This window comes from Pseudophryne corroboree, chromosome 10, assembly GCF_028390025.1.
Source record: "Pseudophryne corroboree isolate aPseCor3 chromosome 10, aPseCor3.hap2, whole genome shotgun sequence".
NCBI lineage: Eukaryota > Metazoa > Chordata > Amphibia > Anura > Myobatrachidae > Pseudophryne > Pseudophryne corroboree.
In genome coordinates, this window is record NC_086453.1 from 312,410,045 (window position 1) to 312,427,892 (window position 17,848).

General features: G+C 45.6%; 1 protein-coding gene across 1 annotated transcript in view; it reads left to right on the forward strand.

The window, feature by feature from the left end:
- The window catches only part of HYOU1 (hypoxia up-regulated 1), a 74,257-nt gene extending 60,506 nt beyond the window's left edge, over positions 1-13,751 (forward strand). Inside the window, exons 16-25 of the mRNA XM_063943472.1 lie at positions 883-965; positions 1,570-1,719; positions 7,327-7,505; positions 7,602-7,689; positions 7,816-7,938; positions 8,715-8,848; positions 9,148-9,232; positions 10,367-10,619; positions 10,746-10,826; positions 11,234-13,751. Of these exons, the coding sequence (XP_063799542.1) occupies positions 883-965; positions 1,570-1,719; positions 7,327-7,505; positions 7,602-7,689; positions 7,816-7,938; positions 8,715-8,848; positions 9,148-9,232; positions 10,367-10,619; positions 10,746-10,826; positions 11,234-11,283 (1,226 nt within the window). The 3' untranslated portion in view covers positions 11,284-13,751. The remainder of the gene's footprint in view (positions 1-882; positions 966-1,569; positions 1,720-7,326; positions 7,506-7,601; positions 7,690-7,815; positions 7,939-8,714; positions 8,849-9,147; positions 9,233-10,366; positions 10,620-10,745; positions 10,827-11,233) is intronic.
- Positions 13,752-17,848: the final 4,097 nt, after the last annotated feature.

Here is a 17,848-nt window from a genome sequence, read left to right on the forward strand (position 1 = left end):
GGTGCGGTTAGTCTGGCAACTAGGGATGTAGCTGTACTGTCACAGCCGCCGCCGGGATATAACTCCGATCCGGACACATCCTTTCTCTTCCTAGAGTGCTGGAAGGAGCACAGTGATGTGGAGAGCTGTGCTTCTCTGGTGTGCCTCAACCGCTGCATTCTGACATGAGCCACTGTAGGGGACCCATTTGGGATATTATTTAAATTAATTTTGGCATTTGAATGCGCCCCTGTCGGCGGCAGATCATCGTGCCTGCCGCCAGTGTCCTAGTCTTGACAGTGGCTGCTCTGAACCGCTTTGGCCCCCTTCTGTAAGGTGTTTGGTTATGGTGGGTAACACCATGAGTTACTGCACAGGGTGACACCACTGCTGTGCTGCTTGGTTAAACCTTACTAGAGTCCTTGCAGGCGCAGGATATAGAGGCGAGGAGCTGCGTACGACTTTCAAACTTAAATTGTCCACAATCCCGATCCACTACTATAACCCAACTCCAGTATCGCCCAATCGGCTCAGAGAAAAAGGGTTTAAAACCCAGATTGTACTGCTGTGTGCTAGGAAATGCTTTGCTAACTCATTTTTATTTAATAGTTACATTAGGCACATACTTTTACATATTTGGAATAGATAATTAAATTGCCTTTACTCTAAGCACATTATGAGCATGAAAGTGGAATGGGTTTCTTTCATATTGCTATCTCTATGCTGTAACTATCTGTCCTGATGGTGGATCGGTTTCTTCGAACTTCTTCCTTACCCTCACCGAGGGGATAGTTTAATAGGGAGTACTTTTCGTGCACCCTGCTGTTACCTGTATGTGTTACGTTACACAAGCGGTGTCACCATCATGTTGTATGTGTAGTAATACTGCCTTGCCCTCCACAGAGCTGGGAAATACCATATCAAGCTTATTCGGAGGCGGAAGCTCCACCGCAGAGAATAAGGAAAACGCTACAGACACTGTCCAGGTGAGAGACCCTCATTTATTTAAAATACCCTCATTCTTTTTTTTTTTTTTTTTTTTTTTAGCTGTGGGTGAACGTTGGCAGTTATAATATATAATGCTGTACTCCATATATCGTGTCCCGATACTGCTGCACCTGTTTGTTTTTGTTTTGTTTTAGCGTGCCAACAGGACGTGCTACCATTTTCCCATTGGGGTTTAGTGTGATTGGCTTTAGTGGTGTGGTTCTTGAAACCATGCTGCTTAAGAAAACTATTCATAGTTCTAGAAGTGTAGGCTTTTAGAGTGACCACACATACAGAATGATCTGTTCTGTGGCTGTCTTGGCAACACATACATGTCTATATTGTGCAGATGTGATCATTTTGAAAGCTGACTTAAGATCTGATTGGAAGGGCCCCTTACAATGTGGTTGGCTGCAAAACCAGTATGCGGTATCTTCCAATCATCGTCGGACCCCAAATGCCAGTCATATAAATAATCAGTAATGCCCTGTTTTATGTTTTTGTTGTGTCTTTGATCACTCAAATGTAGTGTGTGTATATGTGTATATATATATATATAATTTTTTTTTTTTTTTTTAATTTCTAATTGGATTCCTTTTGAAGGAAGAAGAGGAAGTGCCAACTGAGGCGACAAAGGAGTATGATCAGGAGCAACCAGAGCCAGCAAGTGACGAGAAGGATTCCGATTCAGCAACTAAAGAGGAAGGCAAAAAGCAGGAGGAGAAGACTGAGGGAGAGAAGGTAGAGACCAAGGTAAAGTGAAAAAGGTGTCACTGAGCCCTTACATCATATGCTAAAATATTCTAGACAAGAATATTTCTTTTTCATCCACTAGGGGTCACTGGAGTACTCTTGGGATATGGACGGTGTTAGCAAGGACTGGGCACTGAATATTCAAATTTCAGTAACTCTCCTCCCCTCCATACTCCCCGAATACCCCAGTGTTTTTTCGGTGCTCACATGGATAGGAGCACAAAGTGTGGAGTTCCACATATTCTACTTTTAGATAATTTTTTATACTTTTTTTTTCAATTACAATCCTTTCCCAGCTTAAACAAAAGCTCTGGGTCCAGGATTATAGAAGCTGCTGCGTGCAGCTCTTGGCGTGTCGGGCCTCACAAAGGAGCCCCCTCACAGCCACAAGCAGCTCAGCTAACAACAGCTGAGGCTGCAGAAGGGACTGGACGGCACTTGATCAAGAAGCCCCGCCAGAGCCCATGAGCACAGTGCTGCAGAGGAGAAGCCGACAAAAGGTATTTCTGAACGGGGCGGTCAGTCACGCTGCCGCCCCGCCGTGTGGGGGACTATTACAACCGCCCCTCCCCCCTTCCCCGAAACTACCGCTCTCCGCTGATGTCCGCTCCCCGCCTAGCAGTCCTGCGCCCTGCGCCGCTGCTCTCTCCCTCCCTCCCGCTTCAGAGCTCTGGGCCGCGAACGGCGGCTGGCGCTGCTCTGTCTGCCGGGAGAGGGGAGACTGACCGCAGTCAGTGCTTGGGGAGGTCGCGCGGCCAACCGCCGCTCAGAGAGATGCGCTGCAGGGCCGCTCCAAGCGCCGTTGAGCCGGGGTCTGTCCCTGTCACGGCGCCAGCTCAGCACTCAGAAGGGCACGCTGGGGGGGGGAGTTGCCGGCGGCTCTGCTCACTCAGACCGCGGACAGCGCTCAGTGCTGCCGCGGTCTGTCCCTAAAAACAGTCCTAGTAGTTACTGGGCTCATGCTGGACAGACAGGAGTTTCACTGCCCCTATTCCATGCAGGGCAACTGCAGGGGGGGGGGGGGGGGGGGGGGGGGGAAGGAGAGTGTGTGCCCTCATCAGCAGCAATAGACTGCTTTTGCTAAAGAAGGCTGTATTGTGTTATATGTGCATAAGGGCACGTTTTATAACATTTATATGCAATATGTAGTATGCTCTGTGTAAAGGACTATATGCACATGGCTGGAGGCCATTTTTAACAATGCTTCCTGTTTCTTTTCTAGAACTTTCCTGTCCTACAACACCCTCCAGCAGATGGCGCAGGGGTGTTAGTAGGAATTTTCACTCGTGCACTGTTCTTCAGCCATATACAGAATTTTACTGAGTCGTGGAATTTGTCTGGTTACATAATAGGTAAGGCGCCAGCAAAACCTCACTGCGCAAGATAGTGGGGATATTAACAGCCGGCCAGTTTTAATTTCACCAGGGCTGTGCGTCAGTCTCTGAAGTTTACGAGACCGAAGAAACTCTAATGCCTGATGGGGTAATATTTACTAGACGAAACAGAGCTCCGGTGTGTTTTCCGGTTTCGGAATTTCTTAATAAGATGTTAGTAGAAACACGGAAGAAACCAGATAACCGGGTTTCTATACCTCGCAGATTTAAGTCTAGTTGCCCATTTCCACAGTTTGTAACATCTACAGAATTCGTCTGTGTCTAAACTTACTCAAAATATTAACATTCCAGTAACAACTGCTACTACGCTTCAAGACCCGTCAGAGCGTAAACTAGAAGCAATGCTAGAGTCCATGTATACGGCAGCAGGAGTGTTGCTTAGACCTGGTTTGATTGCCATTTGGGTAACTAAGGTGCTAATGGTATGGATACCGAAACACAAGTCTGGTCTACATGACGATCACCTTATACTTCTCACAGATCACATCTGTGAAGCTGCTGAGTATCTAGGTACAGCTTCTACTGACGTCTGTCAGCTCACTTCTTGCATTTCCTCGTCGCTAGTTACGACACGACAAACACTCTGACTGCTGTCTTAGCAAGCGGAGGCAGAGGTTAATAGAGGTATAGAGGCGTTACCTTACGGAACTACTCTGGCCCGGCCTTCAAATCCTTTAGACCTCAGCCCTTTTGAGGCCGTGGTAGAACAACAGCCATGCCTAGTAGACGAGGTCGAGGACGTGGTTTTCAACAAACCAACACCTGTAATCAGGAAGCTAAGGTCACCCACAAGCCGGTGGCATGAGGAGCTCCCAGCCCTTCTCGGATCTCCAGTTGTGGGAGCACGCCTTAAGATGTTCCAGTTGGCGTGGTTCCAGACTTCCACAGATGGGTGGATACGCAGTTTAGTGTTAAAAGGTTACAATATAGAGTTCTACTGTCTACCGCCTCTGCGCAAGACAGGACTGCCTGTGTCGGACGACAAGAGGGCGGTTCTGCAAATTGCCATTCAGTCTCTGCTGGATTCAGCTGTTTTGATTCAGGTCCCTGTACAAGACAATGTCAGGGTTCTTATTCCAGTCTGTTTATGGTACCAAAGCCGGATGGCTCGGTCAGGCCAATATTGAAATGACAGGGCCTCAATCAGTACGTCATTTACTACAGATTCAAGATGGAATCTCTGCGGTCAGTAATTGCAGGTTTAGAGCCACAGGAATTCATGATTACGCTGGATGTCAAGGATGCGTACTTAAACATTCCGATTTGGCCACCTCATCAGAGGTTCTTGCGGTTTGCGATACGACAGAACCCGTATCAGTTTCACGTTTTACCGTTTGGCCTCTCGTCAGCGCCTCGGGTATTCACCAAAGTGATGTCTCTGATGATAGCTCATCTCAGATCCTTAGGAGTTATAATAGTTCCGTACTTGGACGATCTGCTCATTAAAGCTCCGTCTCAACAGATGCTCCTCCAACATGCGTTGCTAACATACAATGTACTCGTTCAGCACGGTTGGATTGTCAACTTCAAGAAATCGCATCTAATTCCGTCTCAACGACTTCAATTCCTAGGTATGATTCTCGATACGGTAAATCAAAGAATTTACCTACCAGATCAGAAAGTACAGATTATTCGTCATCTGGTACAATTAGTGCTCAAGCCACGCACAGTCTCGGTACATTTGTGCATTCGCCTCTTAGGCACAATGATGTTGGCTTTGGAAGCGCTTCAGGTCGGAAGATTTCACTTGCGTCCTTTTCAACTGGATGTGCGCGCACAGTGGTCGGGCTCGCATCTGCAGATTCACCACAGGGTGAGGTTGTCGCCAAGGGCAAGGGTGTCTCTACTCTGGTGGCTCAAAGTACACAATCTAACTGCAGGGAAACGGTTCGACGCCTGGAATTGGATAATTCTAACGACGGACGCCAGTCTCAGAGGTTGGGGAGCTGTAGTTCAAAATTGTCAGCTCCAGGGTCTCTGGGCAGATCACGAAAGATTGCTGTCTCTAAATGTCCTGGAACTCCAGGTAATTTACAATGCGCTACGACAAGCAGTACACATGCTTCGGTCTCCGACTGTCCAGGTGCAGTCAGACAACGCGACGGCAGTCGCATACATCAACAAACAAGGAGGAACGAGAAGCCGCATGGCAATGCGAGAAGTAGTTCGAATCCTCATTTGGCCCGAGCCTCACCAAGTGATATTGTCGGCAGTGTTCATTCCGGGAGTGGACAACTGGGAAGCGGATTATCTCAGTCGTCGGGATTTTCATCCAGGAAAATGGGCATTAAATCCAGAAGTGTTTTACATGTTGGTCCAAAGGGGGGGGTTACCCTGAAGTGGACCTGATGGCATCTCGCCACAATCGCCAAACACCCCAGTATGGATCCAGAACGAGAGATCCAAAGGCAGTGGCGGTGGATGCTCTCACAATCGCGTGGCCGTACAGCCTCGTGTATCTGTTTCCACCGTTTCCACTGCTCCCTCTGTTGCTAAAACGGATCAAAAGAGAGTCCGCCACAGTCATACTAGTGGCGCCTCATTGGCCTCGGAGAGCTGGGTTCTCGGATCTCCGCGGATTACTCGCAGACTATCCTTGGCCGCTCCCACTACGTCCGGACTTGTTACAACAGGGTCCGTTCCTTTACCCCGATTTAGCGCGGCTGCGTTTGACGGGGTGACTTTGGAGACCGCCCTCTTAAGAAGAGAGGGCATTCCACAATCGGTTAAACCAACCATGTTACGTGCTAGGAAGCCAGTTACGGCAGCTCATTATTACAGAATTTGGCGTGCCTATATAGGTTGGTGTGAAGCTCGGAAGTTTCCGACATCTTTCAAGTTATTCCGTCTTTTGTTATTTCTACAGACTGGATTAGATGGAGGACTGCGTTTATCTACACTAAAGGTGCAGGTATCTGCTTTGTCAATTTGCTTTCAAAGACGATTGGCTCTATTGCCATCTGTACACACCTTTCTGCAAGGTGTCCTCAGAGTACAGCCTCCATTCATTCCACCTACAGCGCCATGGGACTTGAATCTGGTTTTAGATTTCTTACAGTTGTCATATTTTGAACCCTTACAGCAAGTGGATATTAAGTTTCTCACTTGGAAAACAATTTTTCTTCTAGCTTTAGCTTCGGCAAGGCGTGTTTCAGATTTGGGTGCCTTGTCATGCAAGCCACCGTTTTTGGGGTTTCATGATGACAGAACGGAACTTCGAACGAATTCCGTTTTATTGCCAAGGGTAGTGTCATCTTTTTCACATCAATCAACCAATGGTAGTTTCTGTGTGAACAGGTAATTCGGGAACTTTGGATGTGGTACGCGCATTACGCGTTTAGGTATCCCGAATGTTTACAGTTCGTAAGCCGGATATCTCTATCATGCTGCCAAGATGGGTTGGCCAGCTTCTAAGCAGACCTTATCCAGATGGATAAAACTGACCATACGTCAGGCTTACCTTCATGCTAGGTTACAGCCGTCTACATCAGTAACAGCTCATTCCACACGTTCTGTGGGAACTTCATGGGCAGCTGGTCGTGGAGCTTCTACGACGCAGCTTTGCCGTGCGGCTACATGCTTATCAGTGCACACGTGTGTGCGCTTTTACAAGTTTGATACGTTTGCGGCATCAGCATATAGCTTTGGCCGCTTAGTGTTACAGGTGCCAAACAGCTCTCCCGCCCACAGGGGAAGCTTTGGTACGTCCCAAGAGTACTCCAGTGACCCCTAGTGGATGAAAAAGAAAATAGGATTTTGGTACTTACCAGGTAAATCCTTTTCTTTGAATCCATAGGGGGCACTGGACGCCCACCCAGAGCAGTTTTACCTGGTTGTGGTAAGTTCAGTGGATCTTATGGTAACACATTCTCACCGATTTTATCGGTTATGGTGTCAACTGGTTAGTTGTCAGTTACGTTATGTGTCAACTTTATTGTTGTCCGTTATGTTATAATGTTATAGGTAATTCTCCATTGTTCATCCTCTCTATCCTGTTCGCCTCAGGAAAAAACACTGAGGTATTCGGGGAGTATGGAGGGGAGGAGAGTTACTGAAATTTGAATATTCAGTGCCCAGTCCTTGCTAACACCGTCCATATCCCAAGAGTACTCCAGTGCTCCCTATGGATTCAAGAAAAGGATTTACCTGGTAAGTACCAAAATCCTATTTTCTGGAACCCTGCTTCTAATGAATATTACTCTGATTCCACTAGGACACTAAAGACCAGGATGAACCCGCAAAAGAGGGCGATGCTGCAAAGACCCCAGAGGAAGAGCCCAAGAAACCTGTGCCTCCCAAGAAGCAGAAGCTGGTTGATGAAATTGGAGCAGCACAGACAGTAAACGATATACCAGATCTGCCAGAGGAGCAAATGAAGACATCTGCCAAGAAGTAAGTGACTCTCATCCACCCTTAATCCAGTTCTCACCATTGTAACATTGTATGACAAGTGTTGGAGAACTAAATGAGATTTTATCACTGCCTCAGACTCCAGGAGCTCAGCGAGCGAGACTTTGAGAAACACGAGCGAGAAAAGGCCGCCAATAGCCTGGAAGCATTCGTATTTGAGACACAGGTATGTTAGAAGTCGTTGTTTCTGTTAAAGGAAATCTGTGCAAGCCAGGATTTTCAGAGTAGCAACGATGGAGTTGTAAGTAATACTGAACTTCTAAAGCTAGAATCTGTGTACGATTTGTCTTAGGATAAGCTTGAGCAGAAGGAGTACCGCAAGGTCTCTACGGAGGAGCAGAGGGAGGAGATCTCCAATAAACTCAGCCAGGCTTCCTCTTGGCTGGAAGATGAGGGATACACGGCAACCACAAAGGTACAGGAATGTTGGCGTCAGGCCTGACTTCAAGTGATAAACTGGCTATGCGATGAGCTGAAATTGATCAGTTTGCTTCCAAACCACAAGGGGTCCATTGATGCATAAATGGTCAATAGCCGCACAGCTTCTCATACAGTATATTGGGGAGAATAGCATGTTCTAAAACCTCTGATTCAGGCTTCCTAGTTGTAGCACAGAAGGGAGAGAGCACAAGGTTGAAGCCATACATTGGGCCTAATTCAGACCTGATCGCAAAATCTTTCTCTAATGGGCAAAACCATGTGCACTGCAGGGGGGGGGCAGATATCACATGTGCAGAGAGAGTTATATTTGGGTGGGTTATTTTGTTTCTGTGCAGGGTAAATACTGGCTGCTTTATTTTTACGCTGCAATTTAGATTTCAGTTTGAACACACCCCACCCAAATCTAACTCTCTCTGCACATGTTATATCTGCCCCACCTGCAGCGCACATTGGTTTTGCCCAGTAGAGAAAAACGTTGCTGTTGCGATCAGGTCTGAATTAGGTCCATTGGTTTTTTGCAGCATCTACAGACACGCATCTACTTTCTGTGGCACACTTCATCTGCATTTGGAAAATGTGAGAAAACTCAGTGTGTATACTTGGCGTTGAAGGAACAGCACTATCGTTCAGTGTTCTGTTGTACAGTGCCCTGAATTGTTTTCATTCGTGTTGACTGGTTCCATCACATAGGGAGAGACCCTGTAAAATAATAAGTGATTTTCTGTTACTTTAATTTATGTTTCCTTGCAGGAGCTTAAAGACAAGCTGAGTGAACTGAAGAAGTTGTGCAAGGCGTTGTTTTTCAAGGTCGAGGAGAGAAGAAAGTGGCCGGACAGACTGACGGCACTGGACAGTTTGCTTAATCACTCCAGCATTTTCTTGAAGTAAGTGAAATATGTTTGATGGGATTATGAGGTTGTCTATATTGGGAACTGAACGACAGCATAATTACCATATCCTAGGCTGTTTTTTGTTCCTTAACGGCACCTGAAATTCAGTTGACCTTGAAACGGCAGAAATTATCGAGCAGCAGTTTTGATTTGAATTCTCTATATAAATGGGTCTGACATGTTACATTTGTGCCGTAGCCTTGGTTTTAAATCTGCATGGTCTTGCTGACTGCATTCGCTTTGCTGCCGGTCTCCTGCGTCTCTCATTTCGCTGTTTTGTCTTTGTGACTCAGGAGTGCGAGAATGATCCCTCAGGACGATCAGATATTCACAGATGTTGAGCTGAGTACATTAGAAAAGTTGATCAACGACAGCTGGGTAAGAGAAGAAAAGACCTGTGTGTGAACTGAACACTGCAGTGGTTCTCAAACTCTAGAGGGGCAGATGTATTAAGCCTGGAGAAGTGATAAAAGCAGTGATAAGTAGAAGGTGATAACGCACCAGCCAATCATTATGGGTTTGAAAAATGACAGTCGGGAGCGGATTGGCTGGTGCGTTATCACCTTCCACTTATCACTACTCCAGGTTTAATACATCTGCTCCTCTCTCCTTAGGACACCACACCGCTCACATTTTCTAGATCACTTTGCAGGTGCACAGGTGTACTCATTACTCACGAACACATTTTAAAAAGATCCACAGGTGGCGCTGATTATTTCATTTGCAATTCTGTGAGGAGACCTGGAAAACATGAAATGCTTGAGAGAGTGAGAACCTGTGGAATACTGAACCTCTTTGAGGTCACTTGCGTTCAGTTGCGCTGAGGCTCCTCAGTTGCCATCAAACCACGTGTGTTTGCGAAACATGGTAGCATTTCTAGAGGAGCAGTGATGCTCATATGCAGATGGGAGGAGTTGGCGGAGTTAGTTGTGAACTATGGAGTTTGCCTGATATATAATTAAGAATTGGAGAGGATGCATTTGTAGCGTTTTGCTTGCTTGGCAGAAGCTTACACAATAGTGTACAGTCTACAATAGGATTTTTTATTTTGTAGCTTGGAATTGGAAGACTTTTTGTAATAGGGCACGACTTGCTCCTTCACCAGAGAAGCACATTTGTTAGCACACTTTGCACAATACAAGAAAAAACATTAAAATACCCAAACCAGGGCAGTCCCATGTCACCTCACTTCCTTAACTACGGATTTGATTGAGACTAAGTCCAGCAGTATTCTATGGGACCCGTTTAATGAAAGGTGTTCAGTAGTGATAGGAGGTCTGACATTGGTGTGATAATTACATGTTTGCACCGTGCTCCTATTCTCTCTGCCTCCCCTGACTTTAAATTAGTAATTCCGCTCCCTTGGTGTGTTCTAAGAGGACTATCTAGGCAACGTTAAAGCCATCTCATGTACATATAGTGCACTTTATAAATGAGATCTATTGTATTCTCCCGATATCTCAAATATTTGGGTCTACAAATTGGTTAGAACTTCCATACATTTATTTCCAGACTTGGAAGAATGAAACCCTGGCAGAACAAGCCAAGTTATCATCCACAGATAAACCTGTCCTGTTATCCAAGGATATTGAGCAGAAACTGGGAGCTTTGGATAGAGAGGTCCAGTACTTGCTGAACAAGGCCAAGTTCTCTAAGCCAAAACCTAAACCCAAGCCGAAAAGCAATACCACCAAATTGGAGAATGGAGCGAATACAACGGAGACCGATGAAAAGGTTATTCCCCCTGCAAAGGAGGGCACAGAAGGTGAGCTAATGGAAAATACCTGTAACCATGCTACTATCATACTGAAACCGCGGTGCTGACGCATCTTGACAAATGTTTAGCTGTTGCATTACTAAGCATGTCATTTCCACCTCCTCCCCTCTCCAGAACCACCTAGTGATCCTGAGCCTGCAAAGGAGCCTCCAGTACCAGAGGAGAAGATTCTAGAGATCGCAGGTTCAGAATCAGGTAAACCCGGGCACGCACAGGAGTTTTAAGTCTCTGGTCACATTGTAAAGATTGTGAGTATGTGCATTGTAAGCTTGCGAGCAGGACCTTCCTACCTCTGTCTGTCTGCTATTACACAATTTGTCCTATCATTGTTGTTTCTAACTGTGAAGCGCAACAGATTATGCTGCGCTATATAAGAAACTGTAAAAAAATGTTAAGTTTAATGTTTGTGTCAAAACACCCCTCCCCATTGTAACATTTTTCACAAGATCAGCCACAGTTTGTCATAAGAAGTATTAATCTTACCTAAAGCACAACCAAATACATATCCCACTCTGGGGTTAGATCAGTGTATTGTTGTACTGCGAAGCTTCATTTATGATGGATCATTGGAAAATATATATTTTTATTTTATTTTTTGCCAGATTCAACGACGCAGGAAACTCCAGACGAGAATCAGAAGACAGAGTTATAGCCAACGTCATCCTCCACCCGTGTTGGCATCCATATTTATTGACATTACTTTTTTGTAATGGACCCTTACGGTTTCATACCAACTAAACTTTTTTTTTTTGAGGTTGATATTTCTCACACAAACTGCTAATAAGATGTACATTTGTCCTGTCAGAGCAAACATTAGAATATATATTTTTTTTTTCTCTTGTGTATTTGCTGTGTTTTATTGAACTCAGAGTGTACATGGGGAAAATACGGAAATATCACCAGAAAAGAGAAAAAAAAGCCCCTTTAGTCCATGTTCTGTTTTCTTTTTGTCTGGTTCACTCATTCAGGCAGTATAGTACCTTTTTTAATGTAACGCCTAACAGTTGTGGTCTTCACAGAAGCTCAGCAATGCCAGGTTGTGTTAGATATTCGCTTTCTCAAGTGAAGAAACATAAACCAAATGTTTTTATAATATGATTACGTAATTGTGAATCGGACAGGATCCTGTTAAGCACAGATACGGGACACCACATTCTCACACAAAGTTTTGGATTTTGTGGTCCAACACTATTGCCTGATTAAGAAGACAAAGCATCCTTACCTTTGGTGTTTTGGGGAGACCCCCGACCCCATTCACCTACTCTGCAGATAGATCGGTGGCTTGTTTTGAGGGTCTTTCTTCACGCCCATCCTTTTGCCCTCATTAAAGAATGGTCTGCTGATGTGTACAGCACTGTTCTTTAAGACAGGGGTCATTTGAATGATGATTTTTAAAATAAGGGGAGCACACTGCTGTCTTGCTGCATCTTTAACAAGCCCTAACATCCTATTTACTTTGCGTGGGGAAATGAAATAAATCCTACTGGTCCTTAGCACTTATAATATCAGCACTACCCTTCATTTCTGTGAAAGTAAGTGGGGCTGGGTTATTTTTCTTGTAAGAGTCCCTCTCCTGTATGTTCATGGACTCTAATAAAACACTTTATTTATAATTGTCATGTGGGTGTTTTTTTTTTTGTTTTTTTTCACTTTACATTTTGCAGAGTAGTCTGATTTGTCAGAAGTTAGAACAGCGCAGTCCACCATTACACTGTGAGTAATATGTTAGTCAATATTTGACTAGTCACTGGAGAAAAAGAAGACTTACACATTTACAGGACCTGACATATTTGCACCTATTTTCTTGCAGTGGAAATTCCCAAATGCCAAATTACGTCGTTTTGTAGAGTTGTTGGAGGAAAACGGTTGGAAAGGTCTTGCGTTTGAAATTTGGTTTAACAGTTTGTGACCGGCGGTCAGGAGATCACCAGTCACAATGCCGACACCGGGATCCCGGCATCTGAAAAACCCAGCGGTCGGCATGCCGACCAACAGGGGCTATTCCCACTCTCTCGTGTCCACGACACCCATAGGGGTCGATTCAATTCGGCAACTTATGAATAGCGCCGGGAATTAGCTCCAGATGCTATTCAATTCAGCTGCTAGTTACCCGCAATTGTCGGGAATTCTTCTCTCATCCCCGGGGGGTGAGAGAAGAAAACCGACAAAAGTGCGGCCGGCGCGAGGCTGATTCTGTCGGGAATCAGCATCGCCGCGGGTAGTTAAGTCGGAGAATGCCCGTTCTCCCGACAAAAACTACCTGTTAAGTCGGCGAGAACAGGCTTTCGCCGACTTAACTTTAGCTGAATTGAATAGCGTCGGGAGCTAATTCCCGGCGCTACTCATAAGTTGCCGAATTGAATCGACCCCATAGAGTGGAAACAGAACATGTGGCGAGCCACCGAGCCTGGGATCCCTGCGTCGTTATTGTGACCGCCGGTAACACATACCCAACCCATTTGCTAATACATGTCTGTAATAACAGCAACATATATTTGTTTGTGGAATGTTGCCCAATTCTGCAGGTTTTTTTTTTTTTTTTTTAAATTAATTCATTTGCTTACTTGACCACTTATAGAATTGTCATGTTTCATTATGTTCATGTGTGTGGGTTATGTTTTTTCATCTTTAGTTTCCTCTGCTGCTGGGTTTATCATTTTTGTTTTTTGCCAGTCTGTCTTATTTTAATTTTTTTGCTGGTTCTCGTTGTCTTACTGGTCACTGCCTCATATTTGATCCACCTTACCAAAATGTGTTGCCTAGTGGGTGGAATATGAGGTTGGGTTCTAATTGCTTTCACAACCAAAGCAAAGTTGCAGAACCGGAGGTCATAAAAAAATGAATCTGGACAATTCTTTAGTCACAAGGTTCCTGAATGTATTGTAAAGACCGTTATAATTGCTTCTCCTTTGTGTTTGGATTGGGAAAATCAATCGTTGGCTTTCCAAACCTCACAGGAAAGTCTGTATTTTGTACAACCTGTGAGAGGTTCTCTGACTGCATGGAATAAGACAATGGCTACTGATGAATTGCGTCCAATTGCTCTTTCGTTACTTGTCCGTGCTGTTTTACCATTTGACAGATTCTAGGAAAATAATAAAAATTCTTTATATTTCTGAACGTGAGCTTGTGTATTGTTTGTGTCCACCCAACGTTGGTCCTGGTTTGTTTACAGCTTCATGGATGTCTACTTACTGTCTTCTATTGCTCTTTATTTTTTTCCCCTTTGGCCAGGCTTGTTCCAGTGTAAAGACTGCTGCAACCTGTGGCTCTTCAGCTGTGTTGCGAAACTACAAGTCCCAGCATGCCCTGCCAGTTTTGCTATTAGGGAATGCTAAAACTGCGGCAGGACATGCTAGGATGTGTAGTTTCCCAACAGCTGGAGAGCCGCAGGTTGACCGGGTCTGCACTGGAAGCAAGGATTTACATGCTATGTACCATATTAAAGGGGTCAATACAATCTGTAGTACTTAAGAGGGTTTAGTTCCCACAGCAGGCAATCCTAACCTCTGTCCTCAAGGCATGCTAAGGGGTACGTTTACTAAGGTGGGAGTTTTTAAGAACTGGTGGTGTTGCCCTTAGCAACCAGTCAGATTCTATCTATTATCTTCTAGAAGCAGCTAAATGTTAAGTAGTCTGGTTGCTATGAGCAACATTACCAGTTCTAAAAAAACCTCTGACCTTAGTAAAGTTACTTCTAACAGTCCAGGTTTTAGTGATATCCAGGCTTGAGCACAGGTGACTTAATTAGTACCTCAGTTATTTTGATTTTATCCATCTGTGCTGAAGTCTGAATATCACTAAAACCTGCACTGTTAGGAGTAAATTTACTAAAGCTTCTAAAAAGGAAAAGTGGTGATGTTGCCCATGGCAACCAATCAGATTCTACCATTTTCTAGGATGCAACAGAGAAATTATACTCTGGTTGCTATGGCCAACATCACCCCTTTTTCCTTTTTAGAAGCTTTAGTAAATTTACCCCTCAGTGTGCTTTGAGGACTGAGGTTGGGAATGCCTCTCCTAAAGGATCTATGAGCATCAAATAAACTTAATTCTGTGTTTGCCTAATAGTGGAAATCTTTCCTGCACCCTTAGAACAGTGTCCTCGCGTGATTTGATGCCGTTTTCAAAAAGCATAGGTTGCAGTCACTTTAGCTGCTGTGACACCACTAGTACTCATTTTCAATGTAAGGCTGTCAGTCACCTGCCTGCAATGACACTAATAAGGAATATGTGGGAAGGTGCATCAAACAGAAAACAAGTATACACTGTTCCATACATTTGATGTGGGTGTGCAGCCTAAACCCCCCCCCCCCCCCCCCCTTAAAGAAAAAAAACCTTAGTGACATTAACCATTATTTAGATTGCGCACTTGTTCTATAGAGCTTTACAGATCATGTTTTAGTCATTCGCATCAATCCCTGCCCAGTGGAGCCTGCATCTCTGTTGCCCACTACATGTACCCACAAGTTAGGGTTCATTGTTATCAGAACCCTGTTTACCCACCAGTATGATTGTGGAATGAAAACGAGGCAACCAGCTAAAGCCTATGCAATCAAAGGTACGACATACAAACTCCACACAGATGGGACCTTTGTTGCAATCAGTGCTGTGAGGCAGTAATGCTATTGACTATGCAAACTGTGCTGCTCAAATTGAATCTTCCATGAAAAAAAATGCACTGTATTATAAGTGAAGTGCATAGGAAAGACCTATAATTGTGGTTTCTCTAACGTCCTTGAGGATGCTGGGACTCTGTAAGGACCATGGGGAATAGACTGGCTCCGCAGGAGATAGGGCACTTTAAGAAAGCTTTGGATTCTGGGTGTGCACTGGCTCCTCCCTCTATGACCCTCCTCCAGACCTCCGTTTTTACACTGTGCCCAGAGCAAGATGGGTGCACTGCAGAGAGCTCTCCAGAGTTCTCTGCATGAAAGCATGTTTATTTGGATTTTTCTTTCTACTTTTTACTGCTTTTTCACAGGGAGCACTGCTGGCAACAGGCTCCCTGCATCGAGGGACTGAGGAGTGAGGAGCAGACCACCTTGTCAAAGATAGGCTCTGCTTCCTCGGCTACTGGACACCATTAGCTCCAGAAGGGGTGAACGCAGGTTCTTACTGGGCGTCTACCCCCGGAGCCGCGCCGCCGTTCTCCTCACAGAGCCAGAAGTACAGAAGTCAGAAGACGTCTCAGGCGGCAGAAGCCTTCAGCTTCACTGAGGTAACGCACAGCACTGCAGCTGTGCGTCATTGCTCCCATACACCTCACACACTCCGGTCACTGTAAGGGCGCAGGGGGGGCGCCCTGGGCAGCAATATAAACCTCTGCATGGAAAAAGACTATATACATGTACAGGTGGGCTCTGTACATGTATATAAAAGAGCCCCCGCCATATTTTACTAAGTTTGAGAGGGACAGAAGCCCGTCGCCGAGGGGGGCGGGGCTTCTCCCTCAGCACTCACCAGCGCCATTTTCTCTCCACAGCACTGCTGAGAGGAAGCTCCCCGGACTCTCCCCTGCTTACACACGGTGAAAGGGTGCTTAAAAGAGAGGGGGGGGGGGGGCACATAATTGGCGGTTTACATATTACACAGCGCTGCTGGGGAAAAACATTTTGTGTTGGTCTCCAGGGTTATTGCGCTGGGGTGTGTGCTGGCATACTCTCTCTCTGTTTCTCCAAAGGGCCTTGACAGGGATACTGTCTTCAGAAAAGGGGTTCCCTGTGTGTGTGTGTGAAGTGTCAGTACGCGTGTGTCTACATGTTTGACGAGGAAGGCTCGCTTACTGTGGAGGGGGGAGTGTTTGAATGTCAGGTCGGCAACGCCGACACCGGAATAGGTGGATATGCTGAATGTCTTGAATGCAAATGTCAATCTATTGCATAAAAGGTTAGACAAGGCAGAAGCTAGGGATCAGTCAGGTACCCAGTCCATGCCTGTCCCAGTGGCGCCAGGCCCATCGGGGTCTCAGAAGCGCACCATAACCCAGATCGATGACACAGATACCGACACAGATTCTGACTCTAGTGTCGACTATGAAGATGCAAAATTACAGCCGAAGGTGGCAAAAGGTATTCGGTACATGATTATGGCCATTAAAGAGGTTTTGCATATTACTGAGGAACCCCCTGTCCCTGACACGAGGGTACACATGTATAAAGAGAAAAAGCCTGAAGTCACTTTTCCATCATAATTTGAATTAAGTGAATTGTGCGAAAAGGCTTGGGACTCTCCAGATAGGAGACCACAAGTTCCCAAAAGGATTCTTATGGCATATCCTTTTCCACAAACTGATAGGATACGCTGGGAATCTTCACCAAAGGTGGACAAGGCGCTGACACGCTTGTCCAAAAAAGTGGCACTGCCTTCTCAGGATACGGCTTCCCTCAAGGAACCGGCTGATCGCAGGCAGGAAATTACCTTGAAGCACATTTACACTCACTCCGGTACTATTGCTAGACCGGCTATGGCGTCGGCCTGGGTTTGTAGTGCGGTTGTGGCATGGGCAGATTCCTTATCTGCGGAGATTGACACCTTAGATAGGGATGCCATTCAAATGACCATAGAGCATATCAGAGATGCTGCATTGTATATGAGAGATGCTCAGAGAGACATTTGTTTATTAAGCTCCAGAATAAATGCTATGTCTATTTCTGCTAGGTGACTCCTGTGGACCCGGCAGTGGACGGAAGATGCCGATTCTAAGCGGCACATGGAGTCCTTGCCGTACAAGGGGGAGGAGTTGTTTGGAGACGGCCTCTCGGACCTTGTCGCTACGGCTGGTAAGTCGAATTTCTTTTTCATCCACTAGGGGTCACGAGTACTCTTGGGATATGGACGGTTTCCGTAGGGACAGGACACTGAATATTTAAATTTAGAACACTCCACCCCTCCATATCCCCGAGTACCTCAGTGTTTTTTCTGTGCTCGAAGTAGCAACAGGTCGTTTGTGGCTGGGTCCACAATTCTTTTGAATTTTTCTTTTAAGATTTTGATTTTTTTTTTTTTTTCACATCCCTTTCCCCCTTCCAAAAGGCAGGGTCAGGGATAGTGCAAGCTGCTGATAGCAGCAGTGGCGTGTCGGTCCTCACTGAATGAGCTCCCTCACAGCCACACACAGATCCTCCTGCACAGGCTGGCCGGCGCTTGTACATAAGCCCCGTCGGAGCCTCATCACACGCTGCAGGAGTGAAGGTATGTGAACGGGGCGGTCAGCT